The sequence below is a fragment of the Nannizzia gypsea genome, genomic scaffold (assembly GCF_000150975.2).
Source record: "Nannizzia gypsea CBS 118893 supercont1.2 genomic scaffold, whole genome shotgun sequence".
Lineage (NCBI taxonomy): Eukaryota > Fungi > Ascomycota > Eurotiomycetes > Onygenales > Arthrodermataceae > Nannizzia > Nannizzia gypsea.
The window spans coordinates 1,188,459-1,208,949 of record NW_003345200.1 but is presented as its reverse complement, the minus strand read 5'-3'; the positions used below and the strand labels follow the sequence as shown (position 1 = coordinate 1,208,949).

Here is a 20,491-nt window from a genome sequence, read left to right as displayed (position 1 = left end):
TTGAATTTTCGCGACATACATACATTCACCTCAGCTGCTAGCTACTAGACCTAACTACGAACGGCTAGTTAACTACATCTCCAAACCAATATCGGATATTCAGTGTCTACCAGGGATTTTCGGCGGAAAAACAAGACAAAATAACCCTATTTATGCCTTGCGGCAAGTCTGCATCACTTTCTTGATGGTTCCCAAGTTTCTGGACACCATTTTTCCTAGTTTGGCCACGTCCGCATCAGTCAACCCGCGCCTGATTGCAGCTGCCTTGCTGATCGCGGCCAGGTCATTCAGCCCCAACGGTGTTAATATCAAGCCGAAAATCGCAAGTGGTGCATTATCGGGATCATCGACGATGCTGTATATATCAAGCGCTACTTCCCCGGCAGTTCCTAGGATTGTCAGGATTGCTGCAACGCTGGATAGCTCTGTTACCGCGCCGAGTACTTGACCTGCGATGGGCACAAAAAACAGGATAGCGCCTAGGAATCCCAGGATGAGGGCCTTGCGTTTGGCTTCGTCAATCTTCTCCGCCACCTCCTCGACCTGCGCCATACTCTCCACTCCGCTCGCTATCATAAGTATCGGGACTGAAATACTGTCTACCAGCTCAGAGGAGTCGCCGTTATAGCTCATGAGCTTCAGCTGATAAACCGCATCTCTCACCTGAGCCATAAGGTCTTTCGAGTTTTCAAGCGCCTCGGCCACCGTTTTCTGAGGGTCGAGCACGTCGGCTTCGCCGTAGCCATTTGGTACGGGGATGCCATAGTCCATGTCGAAGGCGTGGCAGACGTCTTCAGGTTCCGCGCTTGGTGCGCAGTTTTGTCCACGGTTAAAATTGCCAATTTTTGTCTTCTCCTTGGGGATTCCCGTGCTGGTGAAGAGGTCCGCGTAAAATTTGTCCGCCTTGCTGTTCTCTAGAGTCCAGTAGACCGCCTGTTGATAAGGATTGTCTGGTCCCTCGCCGCGCTTTGAGTAATCTGGCGGACATGGCTCAGACACGTTCTGAGTTACTACGACAGGGGTCTCAATCGGGTACAGCATGCCGGGCGGTACAGAACTCGAGTTGTAGATCGATTGGAAACTGTTAGGCGGGCAACCGAGCTCCGTGTCGCATTGTATGTAACATTCGCCGTTGTGGCAATAGTTACAATATCCGGGCCTTTTTTGATGCTGCATACACACCTTACAGCACTCTGAAGTTTCGGAGACAATGCACGAAAAGTACTTATCGCCGTTTTTGTACACGAAGTCATGTACGCTGTTGGATGCACTGCCCGCGACAGCCTTTGAGTACGTCTTGAACTTCCCTGCGTACCCGTTGTTTAGTATCATGGTATAGTTTTTGACTGCCGCCTCGAGAAGGTTTGACAATGCTCTGGCGGTATAATAGGCTTTGCAGTGCTGCGGAATATCGCCTGCCGCAGCATCAAGATCTTCCAGTGTTGCATAGCCAGCGTCGCATTTGGCGATTGAAGGAGCGGGAGGGAAATATTCCTCACCCTCTGGAGAACCGTCATCGTCCGTGAAATGATCTAGGTCAACTGCCCAGTCTACGACACCTGCGAAGTTGAACCTCTTATAGTATCCAGCGCGGACCCTTTTAACGTCGGCGTTCATAAAGGCAGCCCACTCCTTACCGTTATACGTGATGATATTCGAAGCGCTTCCCCTATCATACCAGGTCTTTGCGTTGTCGTTCGTAATGAGGATCTCATTGATCTCCGCGTTGGAGATGTATCCCGCAGTGCGGGTGCACCGACCTTCTTTAGCAGTTGAATGGAGGCGATCACCACCAAATCTACAGTCAGGGCTGGTGCAGCCTTCCTCGAGCATTCCAAATGAGCGACCGTAGCTGGCTATACCCACAACGACTTTGTTAGCTGGCACACCGGCTTTTGTGATCATGGCGAGAGCATAATTCGTTTCTGTCAGGTTAACATGGCTACGCAAGCAGTTGCCGCCGGGACAGCCTTCCTGGCTCCATTGGTTGCCAGCATCCCACTGGCCGTGGAGATCGTATGTCATGTAGACGATATAGTCTAGCTCCTTTGCCATTTCATCGATTGGGAACGGCCGAAGATACCAGAATGATGCTGGCGCAGCGATGGAAAGAGTCTTGCCCTGGGGCAATTTCCCCCTGACTTTTCTCAGCATGGCAAGGTAGTTTGGTCCATCGGTTTCCAAACCTGGTGGGATCCCAGGGATATCTGGCGCACCTGGATATTCCCAGTCAAAGTCCACGCCGTCTAAGTTGTTGTCTTTGATAAATTTGATAACGTTATCTGTGAAAGTATCCACGTTTTCTGGATTCATCGCTTTGCGCAATATCTCATACGTTGCTGGTTCCGTCGAATAGCCCCATCCGCCAAATGACACAATCTTTTTAATATCATACAGTGAGGTAAATGCCCCCCATTGCTTGTAGATATCGTTAACACTTATATCGAAGGATGGACTGATGAGACCGAATCCCCAGTGTAAATGAGTGAACGTATCTTCAATTGACTTTACACGCATGTTAAGGCACGAACGGTCGAAGTTCCAGGACTCATAATACCCTATGTTGATGAAGCTGCTGGGCCCGGCGTCACCAGTTTTGATATTAGTCCCGCAGTTTGATATGCAGCCGTTGTGACCCGGTGGTGCCGTACCAGGATTGCCTGTTGGCCCCTCCTCGGCCGTGCAGAAGTCTGGCGTTATGCCACACTGGCCCCATATGTCGCAACACGAGTTGAGAACACAGGGATTTAGATCCGCCAGTTTTCTTTTGGGGTCGGCCTTGGTACCGGGCTTTATTGGTCCGCAAACCGCATTGGGCACAGGGGCGGGCATTGGTGGATAGCCTAAGGAGAGACAGATGCGAGTGCCAGCCAGGAGGGCATTGCAACCAAACCAACCCCAGGTTGTTTTGTCGTTAAATTTCCCTAGGTCCTCCACCTTAAGGCCGTTACTGGCAGCAATAGCGGAACATGTGTCGCCAGATTTAACGGTATAACTAGCACAGAAACCATCCTGTCCGGGTTTCGGGCGGATATCTGGCAGTGTTCCAGGAGAGCAGCAGACTCGTTGGCCTACGGCAAGGGTCGAACAAAGATTGGGATCTGGGTTGTATTTCGTGAAGTCGTTCGCTGAGATGCCGCAGCGCTGTGCCAGTGCACCACAGGAGTCCCCTGACACGACGGAGATAGTTCTGCACTCTCCTTCACTGACGGCAAACCGGAAAGCCTCTTGAAAAGGCGCTTCGGCAATGACCGCCCTGTCGAGGCCGCGGGTCAAAACGTTATCGCCATTGAGGTCGAAACATGTCGCATTGCTCCAAGACACTACGGCCTTTTGTACAGCAGCCACATCGCCCGTTGTATCCACGGCGATGCCAAAGGTGTGATCCGCATTTCGCCCCTGGCCGCAGAGTTGGACAATAGCCGTCTTTGAGTAGCCAATTAAAGGCGGGAGACGGTCCAAAATTGGAGAAATCGTGGCCTTGTTGTCGATTGCTGATCCAGAGTAGACGGCCACCACAGCCTCTTTCGAGTAGCCAACAATGAAAGTTTCGTCGCAAAAATCTTGCAGATAGCTTCGCACTTTTCCCAGCGCCGAACTGGTATCTTGAGATGATGCTTGGCCACGACCGCTCGTCTTGACGTCGAGAGTCACAGTCTTTTGCCTTGCGGAGGCGATGCAACAGCTGCCGTCACGCGGATAGTTAGTGGACCGGTTTGTGGTGAGTGCGTTCCGGACATCGTTGGCATCTCCTGCTGTGCAGGCCCGCAACTTTGTGTGCCTATTCTGACCATTGATTGGGGTATGGATAGCAAAGTCGAACAAGATGGGCTGCTCGCAGACGCGAAGGCGATCTGTGGACGTATATACGGTCCAATTTGAAGGAGGGCCAGCACAGTGCTGAGGACATGGCCGAAGTTGACTGTCAAATCCTCGTGCAGGGACACCTACAGCCAGGAGGCTGATAGCAAGCCCTGTCCCTGAGGACCAAATATCGGGACGCATGGGTGAGGCAGCAAAGTGCCTAATGTGGATTGGGGAAATGCAGTGTGTTTGAGCAGTGCAAGCAGACACAGGTCTGAAAATGAGGGATCAAATGAATGGTAGGAGACTTAATACCCACATCTTGTGAAAAGAATACCAGGCAGTCAACAGGCGGGATTTATTAACTACTTTTCAAGCCATTCAGCGGCCAGGTATACTGGTTATCGGAAATGAAACTTCAAAAGAAAGCAACCCTTGGAGCCGGTGATTACCGATATTGCCCTTTTCGCATGGGTCTACTGGGAGATAAACCTGTCTCTAGGTGCAGTTAATGACTATTCATATCACCCCTTTTTCATGGGTTTTGCCAGTTGTATAACGACCAGGGCGGTTGTGATCAGGGGACTCATCCAACAGCCGCCGCAACAAGGATATCAATTGTTGGTTACCAGCAGGGATAAAGGTTACATTGCAGGAGCCCACAGATTGCCTTCGGAGTCCGAGAGCTGCATCACTCCCTGGCCAGATGAATTACAGGCTAATCAATGCCTTCCTTCCACTATGTAGGTGGGAGGGGTCAAGATCAACCAACCCCTGAAATTCGGGGCCTGTGTGATATCAAATTGATCTTCAAAATGTGAAGAGGTCCCAGCAAGATGATATCGTTCGCAGTTGCTTTCAACACCCATCCTCTCTCTGTACACTGTCGTTTATCATGAAGTGTTTTTTCATCTGGCTTTCAGTCATTGGCGCGCTATTGCCTCAAGCAACAGCCTATGCACAACGAGGTGCCTTAGAACGGTCGGTGGAACAAATTCAATTCATTCATTCCACTGCTAACATTTACCGCAGCCTCGTCTATTACTATTCTTACTTGGCTGATGAACTCGTCAATGCTGAGGAGGCGCGTACGGTCGCCGTTGGCTGCAGTGGCTCACTACCAGGCAAACGTTGTAACCTGGACGAATTCCTCGAGTATATCTGGAAACCGTTGCCAACCGAGTCAGCGACGACGGCTCCGAAGGTAGATATTGTGGAGAATTTAGGGAAGCCCAAGTTCGAAGATGTCGCGGTGTCTCGTCTTTACACTCTAATTTACACGTGGAAACCGAAAGACTCCACAGATAAACGCCACGTGACCGGGAACACAGACAACTTGAAGCTCCTCCCTGGTTCAACAGATTACTACGACTGCCTCTCGAAAATAACTGGTCCTATTGGTGCGCTCGATATGGCAAAGGCAACCTTCCCGGATGGTGACAAAAAGGATCTGGCTGACAAGATCGTTAGCAAGGGCAAAGCGTCTGCACAACTGGTGTACGACTTTCGTTTGAAAGACATCGAAAAGCACCGTAAAAATTTCTTGAAGATGCAACTGATGGACGGTGAGGTCATCTACAAGCAAGGGAGGAATGTGGAAGGATTGCTCCCTGGTTGGAAAACCCTTGACGCGATTGCAACTGCTAATGCGCTTGGGCCGCGCGGAGCGGACAGGCTGGATGCGGCAATAACGGCGCATAAGAGCAGACCTAACGCTATGATGCACTACACAGCGTTGGCTGCAGCCGATAGCGCCCAAGAGCTGAGCGGATGCCCGGTGGGTACAACGTAGCCGGAGCGGCCCGCTACATAATCAGTTAACTAGACTGTCCACCGTTAGTTGGGGCTGGGTACTTGATCAACTCAGAATTTTGTAACTAGTTTAGGTTATCATTGTCCTATATAGCAGAATGGTAACTACAATGCATATGTATTATTGCTGGACTTGGGAACACTCTGGTAGATTCGATTCTCGTCCGTAGGTACTGTCGCTGTGTTGGTATCAGGCTATTTCCCCTCGACGGAAGGTGTAGGTGGTGGTGGACGTAAAAGGTTTAGCATTTTATCCCTTCCATACTGCTCCGCCACATCTGCTGCCATCTTCCCGTCCTCGTCCTTTACGGAAGCATCTACACCCTTCTTCAGCAGATATTCAGCGTGGTCTACCGCCAGCGGGGTTGCCTGCAATGCAACCAAATGTAGTAAAGTCTGACCGTTTGCGCTCCTCTGCGCCCAATCGACGTTTGTTTCAGCAAATAAGTCCTGCAAATTCATGTACGCATACGGGTTTTTCTTGGAAGTTCCGTGGAAACTTCTGGTAGGAGGGAGTTTATAGACTACGCTCCGCCCAGAATCTTCGTCGTCAAGAAAAATCTCAACTGGGCTTCTTCCGGCGTTGTTGCGTGCGTTTACATTCACCCCAAGCTCGAGGAACCTCTTAAATAAAAGTATGCCGACCTTTGCCTCCTCGTCCGAGCCATCGATGGGGCTGGCTGCAATGTAGTGCAAGGCAGTGTTCCCCCTTCCGTCGCGGGCATGGGGATCAGCCCCTGCAGCGAAAAACTGCTCTATGTACTTCGCATAGTTTTCAAAGCGTCGACCCAGACTGCAGCGAGAGATTTGTAGGGCGGTATGAAGTGGGTAGATGCCGTGGTAGTCTGGCTGGTTAGCCAGCTGGGGTAGATGTGTTAGAGTGTAATGTATGGCATCATCACTGGCTCCACCGCTAAGGAGATGGTGAACAATGTGCTGTCCCCTGCTGTCGACCGCCAGCATATCGGCATTGCGAAGCCGGAGAGCATGGAACAATGATGGCTGGACATCATAGGAAGAATATTGAGTTGGTTTGTAGTTCCAGGCGTTATTGAGAAGAGCGTCAGCACCCACGATGGATCGGCAGGCAGAATGCAAAAGGGTGCGGCCCTGGGGGTCACGATGCTCAATGTCAAGCTTAACCTTCTCGTCAAAAAATGGCAAAGCCTGCCCGCCAGTCTCAAGAATGGAATGGAGAACACTGCAGGTGCCGAACTTGGTAAAAGGAATATTTCTGAGTTCACCACCATCTACATCATAAGTAGAGTCCAACTGCTCATCAAACGTCTCGCAAGGATAGCGGAAGAATTTGTGACGTGCAAGAGGAGCTCGGAAAAGCGCAAATGGATCCGCGCCCTCCTCCAGTAGGTACCGCATGACCTTGAGTTGCTTATCTCGCTTATATCCCATTTCCCAGCTGTGAGCTGCAGCCTGCAGAGGATACCAGTCCACTTGTAGACGTTCGTTTAGACACTCAAAAAGGACAAAGGCAATGTCCGCATCGCGCGTAGCCCAACCCGGGACAACATCCGCATCGGGAGGAGACGCCCTTGCTGCCCGCATGTTGGGTGTACCACCTTGACAAAACAATAAGTAGAGGGTACCCCATTGACCGGCTTCAGCGGCGGCCATGACAGCCTCCCCGGGGATACGCGTCCAGGGCAGCACCTCACACAGGTACCGCGCTACCTTCCTGGGGGATCGGACGAAATGAACGAGTGGCTGGCCCCATTTGGTGACGATGTCATCGACGTCCTCCCAGTCAGAATCATCCACCGGATCAAGGAACTCAGAGCCGTCCGAGTCGGAGTTATCGTAGAAGTTCTCCGACAGTGGTATCGACATGGTGTCCACGCTGGCTGCCTAAACAGCTGCTGGGCGTGACTCACTGACTAGTTAACTAGTGAGTCAACTAACTAACTAGCTGTCCAGCTCCCTCCCCGGGCCAGGGCTGTCTGTCTTATAAGCCGCTTAAGCGACTGGGGCCCACCGGAGCATTGATCATTGATGTAACCCAACGCAAGAGTCAAGCCAGGAGCATGGATAGCGCTTGAACGAGGAGGTCTAATTAAAAATATTGATTAAGTTAAAGTCAGCAAGGTTGCCGTAACTACCTAACTAAGGTTAGTTAAAATCTAACTCCCATGTGTTTTTATGTAAGTTTATTATAAAAGTAGATTTTAGTTACGTATAATCGCCGACTTATCCTGGTCCCGGCGATCACTGGGACTAGAGCCTAGAGTCTTTTAGGGGCAAGACGGGCTCTGCGGCTACACGAGGCACGCTCCAGGCTGTCGGAACCGAGGACAAACAAGGGTCTGGGGACTTACGAGTTGGTTACGGAGTTTACCTTAGCTATATTGGACTCTGCTTTATGATATTGACCTGGTTGCTCATTAACTACATCCTGCCGGTGAACTCCGTGTGAGTCATTCCGAGCCTTGCAATACTGATGCCGCCATTCTTCAACCAGGATACCCGTCTAGGGGCACAGTTCGCGTTGGTCGCCCAACAGGAGAGGTGTGATACCACATGCATAAGATCACACGCATGCATCGCAGACAGGCTAGTCGAGTTATTCCTTGCCTCAGCCCATGAAGCTCTTTCCCTCCTCATCTGAGCTACTAAGGGCAGGCGGGTATTCGGAACATGTTGATTTTAACCGGGGGGACGCATTGGTATTGCATCTCGGTGGCTCTTGGAGGATTTAATGAGGGAGGCCCACATCGAGTCGAAATATGGGTATATAGAGGCCGGCGTGGAATGGGAATATGTCTTGAATGAGTTAGCAGTAGGACGAACTGCGAGAGCAAGATACCAAAGTAAGGTCCGTTTGGAGCACCATGTTCTTTTCAAGACTCACTCCCGCGTTAATTCTCGGTGCTACAGTCAATGGATATTTAGTCCCAAGGCAGAGCGGCCCAGTCGACCCGGGCACCGCGCCAGACTGCAGGTTTTACGACGAGGCCTTGAATGTCATACATGACTGTGCATACTTCGAACAGAAATGGGGCGTCAGCCACGCGAACTTTGTGTATTGGGTAACATAACTGTTTTGAAGAAATAAATGATATTGAGCTCGCTAGCTGACACAAAGTGTAGAATCCAAGTGTGAAAAACGATTGCAGTGGGATCAAGGCTGGCAACTCCTATTGCGTCGATGCAGAGAAAGAAGCTCCAGGGACATCATCATCATCATCATCCGCCCCCGGGAGCACAACAGCTACTGCTGGAACCACGACCACTTCAGGAGCAACGACGCCTACTCAACCAACTCCGACGACAAACCCGACGCCATCGCCAACCCAGGATGGCATGGTCAACACATGCGCAAAGTTTTATCAAGCTGTCAGCGGGGATACCTGTGACAAGATTGTCATTAAATATGGGACTTTTACCCTCAAAAATTTCGTCACCTGGAATCCCGCCGTCAAAGGCGATTGTTCGGGGCTTTGGGCGGGATATTACTACTGTGTAGGTGTTCCAGGGACACCAACAGCTCCTCCTAGCACCACGATGCCTCCCACACCCACCGCCCCAAGCGGGCCATCCCCCACGCAGGGAGGCATCATTGCAACGTGCCGCCAGTGGTACAAAGCTGAGTCTGGAGACACTTGTCTGAAAATTGTTGACAAGTACCGCACCTTTTCGTTGGCACAGTTCCAGAGCTGGAACCCTGCCGTCGGCTCCGACTGCACCGGGCTTTGGGCGGGATATTACTACTGTATCGGCATTCCAGGGACACCCACTCAACCTACATCTACATCTACATCACGGCCTCCCACGACAACTACTCCATCAGGACCCTCACCAACCCAGCCTGGCATCATTAGCACGTGTAACAGATTCCACCAAGCTGTTGCCGGAGACTCATGCTATGTCATCGCCAACAAGTACGGAACTTTTACTGTAGAGCAGTTTATCAAGTGGAATCCCGCTGTGAACTCGGATTGCTCTGCCCTCTTCCTGGGTTACTATTATTGCATCGGTAAGATTACAAGCCCCCATATTTGCATTTTGCGTCGGAGTTCTCTATACTAATAACCACTTTCTTACCCACAGGGATACCAGGCACACCAACAAGCAAACCAACAAGCAAGCCGCCAACCACGCCAACGGGATGTCCCAATCCCAGTCTTCCAACGCCCACCCAACCAGGAGCCGTGTGCCAATGCAAAAAATGGCACAAAGTCGAAAGCGGCGACTATTGTGACAGTATCATCAGAAAGTATAACATTAACGCTGATCAGTTCCATACATGGAATCCCCAAGTTGGACGAGCTTGCACAACTCTCTGGTTAGGCTATTATGTGTGTGTCGGGGCATAGACTAGCTAACTAATAGGTTGGTCGGTGTGAGCTACCTATCTTACTAAACAGTCATTAGACTCATAGCTTAGAAATGTTCACGCTTCTTGTTGAATGTTATTATATGAACTGCGGCTAGGCAGCCCGTCTGTGTACTAATTAACATTAATGCTGTATTCGAAAATGGGAACTACTTAGTATAGTGGACTGGGCTTGACAATATCTCAGCTCTGAGACAGAACTCCTGAGCCATTGCCTATATCGAAAAATTTTGCTCATAAATTCTCGCCCGAACATCCAGTAATTACTCCGTATCGGGTGACGTATTGGACTAGGGCTCGAGCTTGCGAATTGATCGCCAACGCTAAATTGGCGCTAGAATAGACGCAAGAGACCCACAAATTTAGCTACATTGTTCTCCGGAATTAAGAAACCCTATCCTCGATCTAACTATAGATCGTCATAACCTTATCTAGCAAAAATTCTTCTATAACAACTTCCAGTAATAGTAGCTATAATTTAGGGACTAGAAGTAGTGGAACGCCATTTAGTTATCAGTGCTTCGATCGCCAAAACCTTGCACGGCTCGTGTTGAAAGAGAAATCCAAGGCTTAACAGAACGTAGAAATCAAGATTCCCCTTGAATCGCTGCCCTGGAGATGGCTACAGAAATTCTATCTAATATAATCGCTGCTCTATACGTACTCCATACCCATAGATGGCCCTGCTTTATCCAGACTGGGTCACAGTAAGTCTTTTAAGGAGAGAACCCGCACTGAAAGGTTGCCTTGTCATAGACTGCTCTAATAGTACAAAGCCATTGTTATATTAACTTTGAATCCTTGTGCAGAATTTGTAAGCACAGGTACAAAGGATACAGAAGGATAGCTTTAAGTGTGGCTATACTAGGGAATCAACGTGGCTGATACCTTCATTACCAGCGTCGATGCCAAATTGGTTTCGAGACCTATCCACAACGCTAGATTGTATTGGAGTAGTTCGCTATCGCCTTCGCTACTTGAATCCACTCTATCCATCTGGGATTCATAGTTATTGATGTTCTTATTATTATCGCTCCATTCAACAGCCCCACTACCTGAGTGTAAAAGTTTGCTCATGGAACGCGCCACTCTCTAGAGCTGTTTGTTATTGCACCACTCCATGCCCTAGAACGCTCAGCCCACCCACATGCCAGGTCAAATGCCAGCTGCAACAGGATATACTCTATACACGTTATCTCGGCACGGCTCATTTCACAGCTCAAGAGCCCTCTAATACACCCAGCAACGAAATTGCTTAATCAGTAACAGAGTTAAGTTTCGGCCCGGCCCAGGCCAAGCTGTTGGACGGGACGCGCAGGCTCTCAAGGGAATGCGGACACGACAGCCTGCTCTACTGACCAGCTTTTTGCGGCACAGCACAGGTCATGATGAAACTAGTAGAGGTCACCGCAGGGAGCTGTGGAAGGCTGAGTGCCTCGTGTCAGTTCGAGTAACTAAATAGCTAGCCGTGACGATGCCTTTGGGTAGCTCAGCCGCCAGAGTATACAGTTATAGTTTACTAGCCCATTAGTTAGCTATCGGTTAACAGATATCTGATATTGACAACCGAAAATACCCATGTAACTAAACTGTAGAGACAAACGCCGCAGTAACTAAAAGTGGGACATGGGCGCGTCCGCTTAAAAGGCGCAGCAACTCCGCATCAACCATCTCAGCGGCACAGCTGCATAAGAAAAGTAGCTTGTCAGCAAGTTCTCAGCAGAACCCCGCCATAAATACTCTGTTTTTCGCACAATCTGGAGTCAAATCTATATTTCTAGCTACAACATATGTGTTCCTGACCTTTGGCTTAAATATTACATTCTACTCCTGAGTTCTAAGCTTAACCCTACAACAGCTGACGAGCATGGCTGCTGCAAATACAGATAATGCTCGAACCTTGAGGCTCTCTGCGTTTTTTAACAGCGTTACCAATGGCAAGAGAACGCTCTCAATTGCGCGTGATGGCAAACTGTTTATTGAAGCCTTGTGTGCTCAGGCAGACCCGGCAGCCTGTGCTCACAAGCTCCTTTCCAGCCAGGCAGGGCTTCATGCCCTCCAAGCATCAGTGCGATTTGATACTTCTCCCTCGTTTCTTAACGGAGATGCCTTGACACTACTCCAGTACCTTCAATCGTCGCCCCTGGAACAGATCGATTCCGGATCTGTTCTTAACAAGCTGCTACTCAGTATAGTAGACCCGCCATTTTTCTGGGACAGTTGCATAAAATCGTTCGTGGATGGCTTGCTTAACCCAGAAGCCTGCCACGCCTTCGCATGGCTACTGCTACGGCTCATTTGCTTGCCTGGAAGGGCATCATCTCCCTACGCTGCCGTGGCAAATTCACAGAATATTCTAGACTCGATACTAAAATCACCAAATGGAGAAACTCGCAACCTAGGACAGAAAATCAAGCATGCTTTACCCCTGGATGCGTCAGAACTTCACCAAGCCGAAGGATATTCACCCGGCGGCAGGCATGACAACGATCATGTAAACTTTAGGGAGATTTTAATCATGCCTACTGCAGATGAACTTTTGTCCAAGGACCGCCCATTCCTACGCACCGCTGATTTTATCGACGACCCAGACTTTGCATCCCAGCGTCGCGACATGTATCTAGACAATCAGTTCCGGCTCCTCCGCGAAGATATGCTCTGTGAAATAAGAGAGGAGCTGAAAATGCTTACAGGGGAAAAGCGTGGTCGCCACAAAGGCATTGTTGTGGATAGTCTTTCTCCTGCTGGAGTAGAGACGGGTACCGCACGCAAACGCTTGCCGTGGTGTGTCGTACTTAGATGCAAAGGGGAGCTTCCTCAGTTGAAAAATATTGCCAAGGGAAAGAAGGTAGCCTTTCTGAAAGATAACCGGCACATTTTACGGCACGGAAACATGGCATGTCTAATGATTGACGGAGAGCCAGCAGCGTTTCCAACGATTCACCGAGATGAAGAAAGGCTCGCAGCTAACCCTGCCACAGTCACTATACAATTTTCTGATGATGACAGGCTCTCGCATGCCCTGTCTAAGATGAAGACCGCTAAAAGCATTACATTGATCCAGCTCGATGCCGCAGTATTTGCATTTGAGCCATTCTTGCGCCGCTTACAAGAGATGGTTGACCTACCACTGGCAGAGGAGCTACTCCACTGGGAGGAAAATAAAGCCATCGCATGCCCATCTTTTCGGCCAACAAGAGTGATCGCTGCCCTAGAACAACTTTCCGGCCAGAATGTACAAAGTCTCTTAGGCCTTCAGAAAAAGGTCGTTCTAGATGATTCTCAAATGACGTCTCTTTGTACCAGTTTACTTCAACGAGTCAGCCTTGTTCAGGGCCCACCTGGTGAGTGTTAATAGTCAGCGCTTTTTTTTTTTTTTTCAACTCCGCCTCTAATATAGATTAACTCAGGAACCGGAAAGTCGTTTATCGGTGCTTTGATAGCCAAGACCTTGCACGACTCAACGTCGCAAAAGATTCTGGTGGTTTGTTTCACAAATCATGCCCTAGATCAATTCCTTGAGGACTTGATGGATATTGGAATACCACAGTCGACTATGGTCCGTTTAGGGGGTAAATCAACTGACCGGACGAAGCAATTGATGATCCGAGAAATGCCTGGCATGAAGCTCGGCAGAAATCAGTGGGCTCAAATCGATAGATTGAAACATAAGCTATCCTTCACCGAGGAAAGACTTGAGGATGTTTTCAACCGCTACCAGGCTGCCAACATTCAGCAAAAGCATCTCATGGAGTACCTTGAGTTTTCGCATGAAGACCTTCCATTCTACGACGCTTTCGTGGTTTCAAAAATTGATAACGATGGCATGATTCGAGTTGGCAAAAGTGGAAAAGCCATGAGCCCATTCTACCTTCTTGATCGATGGATCAGCGGTGAAAGCAATGCTGGATCACTCCAACATTTACAGCCGAAAGATGCCAGTGCAGTCTGGGAAATGCCACTGGCGTCAAGAAAATCCACTCTAGCGCGCTGGCAGACAGCCATCCTGGAAGACCTTGTAATGGAGATTCGGGATTCCGGACGACAGTTCAACTTGGATCAAGCCGAAATCGACAAGATTTTTAAACAGCAGGATGCAGGCGTTCTAAAGAATAAACGGATTATTGCCTGTACCACAAACGGAGCTGCCAAATACTCTGCGGAAATACAAATCGCGGCACCAGGCGTCGTCCTCGTCGAAGAGGCTGGTGAGATCTTGGAATCTCACATTTTAACCTCGTTAGGACCCCGTACGGAGCAATTGATCCTAATTGGAGATCATAAACAACTCCGTCCTAAGTGTTCATACGAACTCAGTGTTGACAAGGGTGATGGCTTTGACCTCAATCGGTCCTTGTTCGAACGGCTTGTTCTTAAAGGCTTTCCCCACGTCACTCTCAAAAAGCAGCACCGTATGAGGCCGGAGATCTCTTCTATGATCCGCCACCTAACTTATCCTGACCTCACCGATGCCGACTCAACCCATAAACGGGACAATATTCGTGGCTTCTGTGATAATGTAATATTCATTAATCATTCCCAACCAGAAGTTGAACTGCAGGGTTCGAAGGAACAGAGGGACGGCCGGAGTGCCTCTAAACAAAACTTATTTGAAGTTCAAATGATGTTGAAGTGTGTGCGATATTTGGCTCAGCAGGGTTATAGCTCCGACAAACTTGTCGTTATTACTCCATATCTTGGACAGCTAAAGCTCTTGAGAGAGCATCTTGCAAAGGAAAACGATCCTATACTCAATGACCTTGACAAGTTTGACTTGGTGCGCGCAGGGCTACTCACTGATTTAAGCTCTAAAGCTAAAAAACCATCGCTCCGTATATCAACCATCGGTTAGTATATGTTGACCTTTCATTTTAGCCATTTATATTTCTACAAACTGACCAATATAGACAACTACCAGGGTGAAGAGAGTGATATCGTTCTGGTCTCGATGACCAGAAGCAACAAAGCATTCGATATTGGCTTTATGGCGGCACCTGAGCGTTTGAACGTCTTGCTCTCGCGCGCACGAGACGGTCTAATTATACTTGGAAACGCTGAGACGTTCATGCATGCTCGAAAAGGAAAGGATATTTGGCGAAAATTATTCGCTCACCTAAAGGAAAATGGTCACCTCTACGAAGGATTTCCCGTGAAGTGTGAGAAACACCCAGATCGAACGGCTTTACTCTGTAAAGCTAAAGATTTCGAAACAGAATGCCCGGATGGGGGATGTAAGGAGCCTTGGTATGTTCTATCGTGTGATACCGTAATCTAATTACCTAGTGAACTGACGAACTATTACGTCCCAGCGGCGAAATGCTAAACTGCGGCCTTCATAAATGCCCGAGTAGCTGCCATCAGCTGATCAACCATGACAAAATGCTTTGCCAGACTCCTTTAACTCAATCATGTGTAAAGGGGCATAACCAATCCTGGAAGTGCCACCGTGGCGCACCACTCACTTGCCCAAAATGTGAACGTGACAGAAAAGAGACACTAAAGAAAGCCCAAAAAGCCTTAGAGGAAAAAGAAAGACGGGAAGAAAAGATGAGAAGACACCAAGAAGAAGTTACAAAGATAGATGAGGCTATTGAAGAGATTAATCAAAGGGCAAAAGAAATACGCCAAGAACGTGAACTAGAAGTCATTTTACTTCAGAAACGGCAGGATCTTGAAGCTGCGAAGCAACGGGCGACTACGACAACCATCCCTCAAGCGGAAAACCCTAACCTTATTTCAGCCTCCCAAAAAGACAGCCTTGAAATCCCATCAAAATCTTTATCTGCAGAAAAATCCTCGCTGGACAAGCCAAGTGAGCATTTACCGGTCATTGATCAGAGAAAACCAGCCATTGAGCATAGAAAATCTCCCTCACAAATAGAATGGCAACGGCAGAAGGATCAAGAAAATGCACGCAATCCAGCTATTGATAAGATCATGGAGATGATTGGCTTGGAGCATGTTAAAAGTCAGGTTTTGAAAATCAAAGCAAAGGTCGAAACCGCTATCCGCCAGGACGCTGATCTTAAGAAAGAACGCCTTGGGCTTACACTCTTAGGAAACCCGGGCACAGGTCTGTTTTAGATTCCGATTCCTTTGAAGTGTTGTTACTTTAGCTAACTATGGAAAGGTAAAACAACGGTCGCAAGGCACTACGCGAAAGTGCTAAGCTTACTAAAAGTCCTTCCAGGACATGGTTTCACTGAGACCACTGGCTCAAATCTTGCGCACGGTGGCATTCGTGAAGCCAAAGAGCACTTGAAGCAATTAGAAAATGCAGACGGCGGTGTATACTTTATCGATGAAGCCTACCAGCTTACGGAGGCACACAACTACGGTGGCAAACCCGTACTGGATTATCTGCTTGCTGAAATTGAGAACCTCACAGGGCGAGTAGTTTTTGTTTTTGCGGGATACAGGAAGCAGATGGAGAAATTCTTTGAACATAACCCTGGGCTTTCCAGTCGTATACCTTACACCCTCCACTTTGACGACTATACCGATGCAGAGCTTCTGAAGATGTTACAATTTCAAATGTCCAAATTCTTTAAACGTGGAATGGACATCGAAGATGGCCCTGATGGTTTATACATGCGGATTGCGGTTCGTCGATTAGGAAGAGGAAGGGGGCGCAATGGCTTCGGCAATGCCAGAGCATTAGAGAATATGTTTGCTCAGATTCGAGAGCGACAAGCGGAACGTTTAACAAAGCAGAGAAAGGAAGGGATGAGTCCTAATGACTATCATATCAGCAAGGAAGACCTCATTGGACCTGATCCGTCTAAAGCAATTCTAACCTGCAATGCCTGGACCGAGCTCCAGCAACTCATCGGCCTAGGATGCGTCAAGAAATCAATCAGTACAATGATTGACCTTATCAAGACAAACTATACCAGGGAGTTAGACGAAAAAGAAATAATCAACGTATCCCTCAATCGCATCTTCCTTGGCCCACCAGGAACTGGGAAAACTTCTGTCGCCAAATTGTATGGTCAAATTCTAGCCGATATTGGGATGTTAAGTAATGGTGAAGGTAAGATCCTGGTATGAAAAGTTGCCTGGGACATAATTTTGCTAATTTTCGATATCTAAGTCGTCGTCAAGAACCCGTCCGATTTCATCGGTAACGTTATTGGCCAGTCTGAGGCAAATACCAAAGCTATACTCGACACAACTGTCGGTAAAGTCCTTGTTATTGATGAAGCTTATATGCTCTACTCTGGGTCCACTTCCAACGGAGGGGCCAACACCGACATATTTAGGACTGCTGTCATCGACACTATTGTCGCAGAAGTTCAGGGTGTACCAGGCGACGATCGATGTGTCCTACTCCTTGGTTACGAGTCGGAGATGCTTAACATGTTCCAGAACGTTAATCCAGGCTTAACCCGAAGGTTTCAACTTTCGGATGCTTTTCGGTTTGAAGACTTCAGTGATTCCGAGCTTCAAGGGATTCTTCGGCTAAAACTTAAAAAGCAAGACTTGGGCGCAACTCAGAGAGCCGTGTCTACGGCGGTTGATGTTTTGGCTCGTCTGCGTAATGGGCTCAGTTTTGGAAATGGTGGAGATGTGGAAACTTTAATTTCTAAAGCTAAAGTCAACTATCAGGCTCGACAAGCTACGCTACCGGAAGCGCAGAGATCTTCTGATTTCATATTTGAGCCGCAAGATTTTGATCCAGATTTTGATCGATCCTCTGGAGCTGAGACTAATCTTCAAGAGCTCTTCAAAAACATGGTTGGCTGTGAAAAAGTCGTTGAAAAGCTAGATGGGTTTCTGAAAGTTGCTCAAGGAATGCGAGCTCAGGGTCTCGACCCTCGTGGACAAATTCCAATGAGTTTTATCTTCAAAGGACCACCAGGTAATTAAGCCTTTTTTCTCATAGTTATTCCTTTATTGTGTAGGGTTCTAATTTGGATTAGGAACTGGAAAAACAACCACGGCGCGAAAATTTGGTCAAATCTATTATGACCTTGGCTTCCTCTCAAAGGTTGAAGTGGTAGAATGCTCTGCCACTGATCTAATCGGTCAATACGTTGGCCAAACGGGTCCAAAGACTATAAAGCAGCTCGAGCGTGGATTAGGCAAAGTCCTTTTTATAGATGAGGCTTACCGGCTCGGTGAAGGTCGATTCGCCCAAGAAGCAATAGACGAGCTGGTTGACAATATGACCAAGCCAAAATTTGCAGGAAAAATTGTGATTATCCTTGCAGGCTATGATAATGACATGAATAATCTCCTTCGTGTGAATGAGGGGCTGAGCAGTCGCTTTGCAGATGAGGTAGTTTTCCCATCATTAAGCCCAAAGTACTGCCTTCAGCTACTCGAGGATACCCTGAAGCAAAGCCAGGTCACTTTTCCATCGATGCATGATCAAACCTTCTATCTTGACTTCCAAGAACAAATTGAAGAGATATCCAAGCTTCCCGGCTGGGGAAATGCGAGAGATATCCAGTCGCTCGCGAAGACCATGGTTCGCGCTGTATATCAGAATAATACTACCAAGGTCGACCAACTTAAGTTACCGGCCAAAATAGCCCAGACCTGTGTCCACGACATGTTGGTCGATCGATGCAAGAGAGCAAATGTTACCCCTGCATCCCGACCGCGGTATTCAGGGCCAGTTGAATCGCAGGATGATTCTAATTCTCCACCACCCGTCGGAATTGGTGTCTCGACAACAGCAAACTCCGATATACCGAAATCAAAGGGAGACGAAATTCCAGATATATCACCACCTGATGCTAATATAAATGATGGCCGTGACGCCGGGGTTACTGATGACATTTGGGAACAACTTCAGGCTGACAAAAAGAACGCTGAGCTTCAGACGCAGAAGAGCGAGGAGGAGATCCGCAGCCTAGAAAAAGCCCAGCATGCTGCAGAGGAAGCTCGAAAGGAAGCTGAAAAGGCTATAGCCGCGTTGCAAGAAATGAAGGCAAAAAATGATGCCGATATTCTCGAACGCTTACGGCTTCGTGAAGAGGCAAGGATACGTGAGATTGAAGCAAAAGCTGAGGCAGAACGCATTCGGAGAGAGCGAGAAAGAAAAATGCGGGAAGAGGAACAAAAAAGGAAAAAGGAAGAGCTTGCTCAGCGCAAACTGAGGGAGATGGGGGTTTGTGTCGCCGGGTTTAGATGGATCAAACAGAGCGGCGGATATCGGTGTGCTGGTGGCACCCATTGGGTATCGGACTCTCAATTGAGGTAGAAAGGCACGACAGCAATTTTATAGCCATCGATTGATCTTTCGGTTCTATCCCTTGTCTATGAATTTCGAATAATTATCAATTATTGACTTAAAGTTTAACCCTCCTTGGAATATATCAAGACCAGTCTGCTCTGTCGTTTTCAAGCCGCTAGAGACTGATTTAGTATGTACTTACTTATACCCGAGCGAAGCGTGGCCTCTTAAAATAGGTACGTCTTCTATTTATTATATATATCAAGAGATTATTCAGCATGAAATTAGTATAGATAAACGCTTATATCTCATTTGATGCTTTTTAGTCTGATTCGTAAACTCATTTTATACAGCTTTGTAAGGAACCGTACTTTGAGCATTCCTTCTTGTACGAATTACTAGTAGACTCGATTGAGTATTTACGATGCCAAGGTCTGAGGCTCCAGGTAAACTCTCTAATAAAGGCTTAGTTAACTAGTTAGTTAACTAACAATAGCGGACAATAGCGACCATACTATCAATTTCGTTTTTAGCCTGAACAGCCATAATGCCACGCAGCTAATAATAAAAAGGTGTTTTAAATAGCACCCTTTTATATGGGTAATACTTTACACACCTTATCTAAGTACCTCTTCCCTTAAGAATACTCACTTTCTCTCTCCATAAGGCTCTCTATAAGCCTTCCCCTGGGCCCCCTCTCTAGGCCCCCCTCTAGGCTCTTCCTAGGCCTCTCTCTGGATCGCTTTCTTACTAAATTTCCTACTTAAGATCTTACTACTCTCCTTTTATTTTTCTCCTACCTCTAATTTTAGTAGGAGAGAGTGGAAAGCCTAGAGAGAGGCATAGGGAGAAGCCCAGGGTAAGGCTTATAAGGGAAGAGGGAGGCGTTTAGGTAAGATAAATAAAGTACAGATGTTGAAGATGAAGGTTTGAATCGACCTGCCGAGGCGCATGTGACTAAGATAGTCATCAGCATCAGCAAGCTTATAACACCATATCGCTGTTATAAGCTTGGAGTCAACGGTTTCATATACCATTAACCGAGATTGACACGGCAGAGACCTAACCGAGATGAGACTCAGCAATGTATGGGAATCTCAGCTATAAGAAGATCCAAATCTCATGTATTTAGCAAGTCTGTAGATTGAAATACATACGTCTGCACAACGCAATCTCCATTGTAAATTGAGATAGTTCGATATAACGTTCGCCAAGCCCAGTTTACTCAGCAACCTCCGCTACGATCCAACAAGAGTTCCTTACAACAGAGAGAGTAGCTTAGTAAGTAAAGGACTTATTATTAGCCAATAAAATAGCTTCTTTTTACTTAGTAATAGGATTAT

General features: G+C 47.9%; 5 protein-coding genes across 5 annotated transcripts; 3 read left to right on the top strand and 2 right to left on the bottom strand.

The window, feature by feature from the left end:
- Positions 1-150: 150 nt before the first annotated feature.
- Positions 151-4,005, bottom strand: MGYG_02461 (killer toxin alpha/beta; the record flags this gene model as incomplete). The annotated part of the gene is made up of 1 exon (XM_003174885.1): positions 151-4,005. One exon carries the CDS (start codon positions 4,003-4,005, stop codon positions 151-153), a length of 3,855 nt encoding a protein of 1,284 aa, XP_003174933.1.
- A 694-nt stretch (positions 4,006-4,699) lies between these two features.
- On the top strand, positions 4,700-5,596 carry MGYG_02460 (hypothetical protein; the record flags this gene model as incomplete). The annotated part of the gene is made up of 2 exons (XM_003174884.1): positions 4,700-4,785; positions 4,837-5,596. 2 exons carry the CDS (start codon positions 4,700-4,702, stop codon positions 5,594-5,596), a joined length of 846 nt encoding a protein of 281 aa, XP_003174932.1.
- Positions 5,597-5,811: 215 nt separating this feature from the next.
- Positions 5,812-7,461, bottom strand: MGYG_02459 (hypothetical protein; the record flags this gene model as incomplete). Its single annotated transcript, XM_003174883.1, has 1 exon — positions 5,812-7,461. The coding sequence occupies one exon, from the start codon at positions 7,459-7,461 to the stop codon at positions 5,812-5,814; it is 1,650 nt and encodes a 549-aa protein (XP_003174931.1).
- A 998-nt stretch (positions 7,462-8,459) lies between these two features.
- Positions 8,460-9,944, top strand: MGYG_02458 (LysM domain-containing protein; the record flags this gene model as incomplete). The annotated part of the gene is made up of 3 exons (XM_003174882.1): positions 8,460-8,657; positions 8,719-9,604; positions 9,679-9,944. The coding sequence occupies 3 exons, from the start codon at positions 8,460-8,462 to the stop codon at positions 9,942-9,944; spliced, it is 1,350 nt and encodes a 449-aa protein (XP_003174930.1).
- Positions 9,945-11,831: 1,887 nt separating this feature from the next.
- Positions 11,832-19,175, top strand: MGYG_02457 (NFX1-type zinc finger-containing protein 1; the record flags this gene model as incomplete). The annotated part of the gene is made up of 7 exons (XM_003174881.1): positions 11,832-13,308; positions 13,375-14,811; positions 14,872-15,208; positions 15,274-16,037; positions 16,095-16,997; positions 17,058-17,825; positions 17,887-19,175. The coding sequence occupies 7 exons, from the start codon at positions 11,832-11,834 to the stop codon at positions 19,173-19,175; spliced, it is 6,975 nt and encodes a 2,324-aa protein (XP_003174929.1).
- Positions 19,176-20,491: the final 1,316 nt, after the last annotated feature.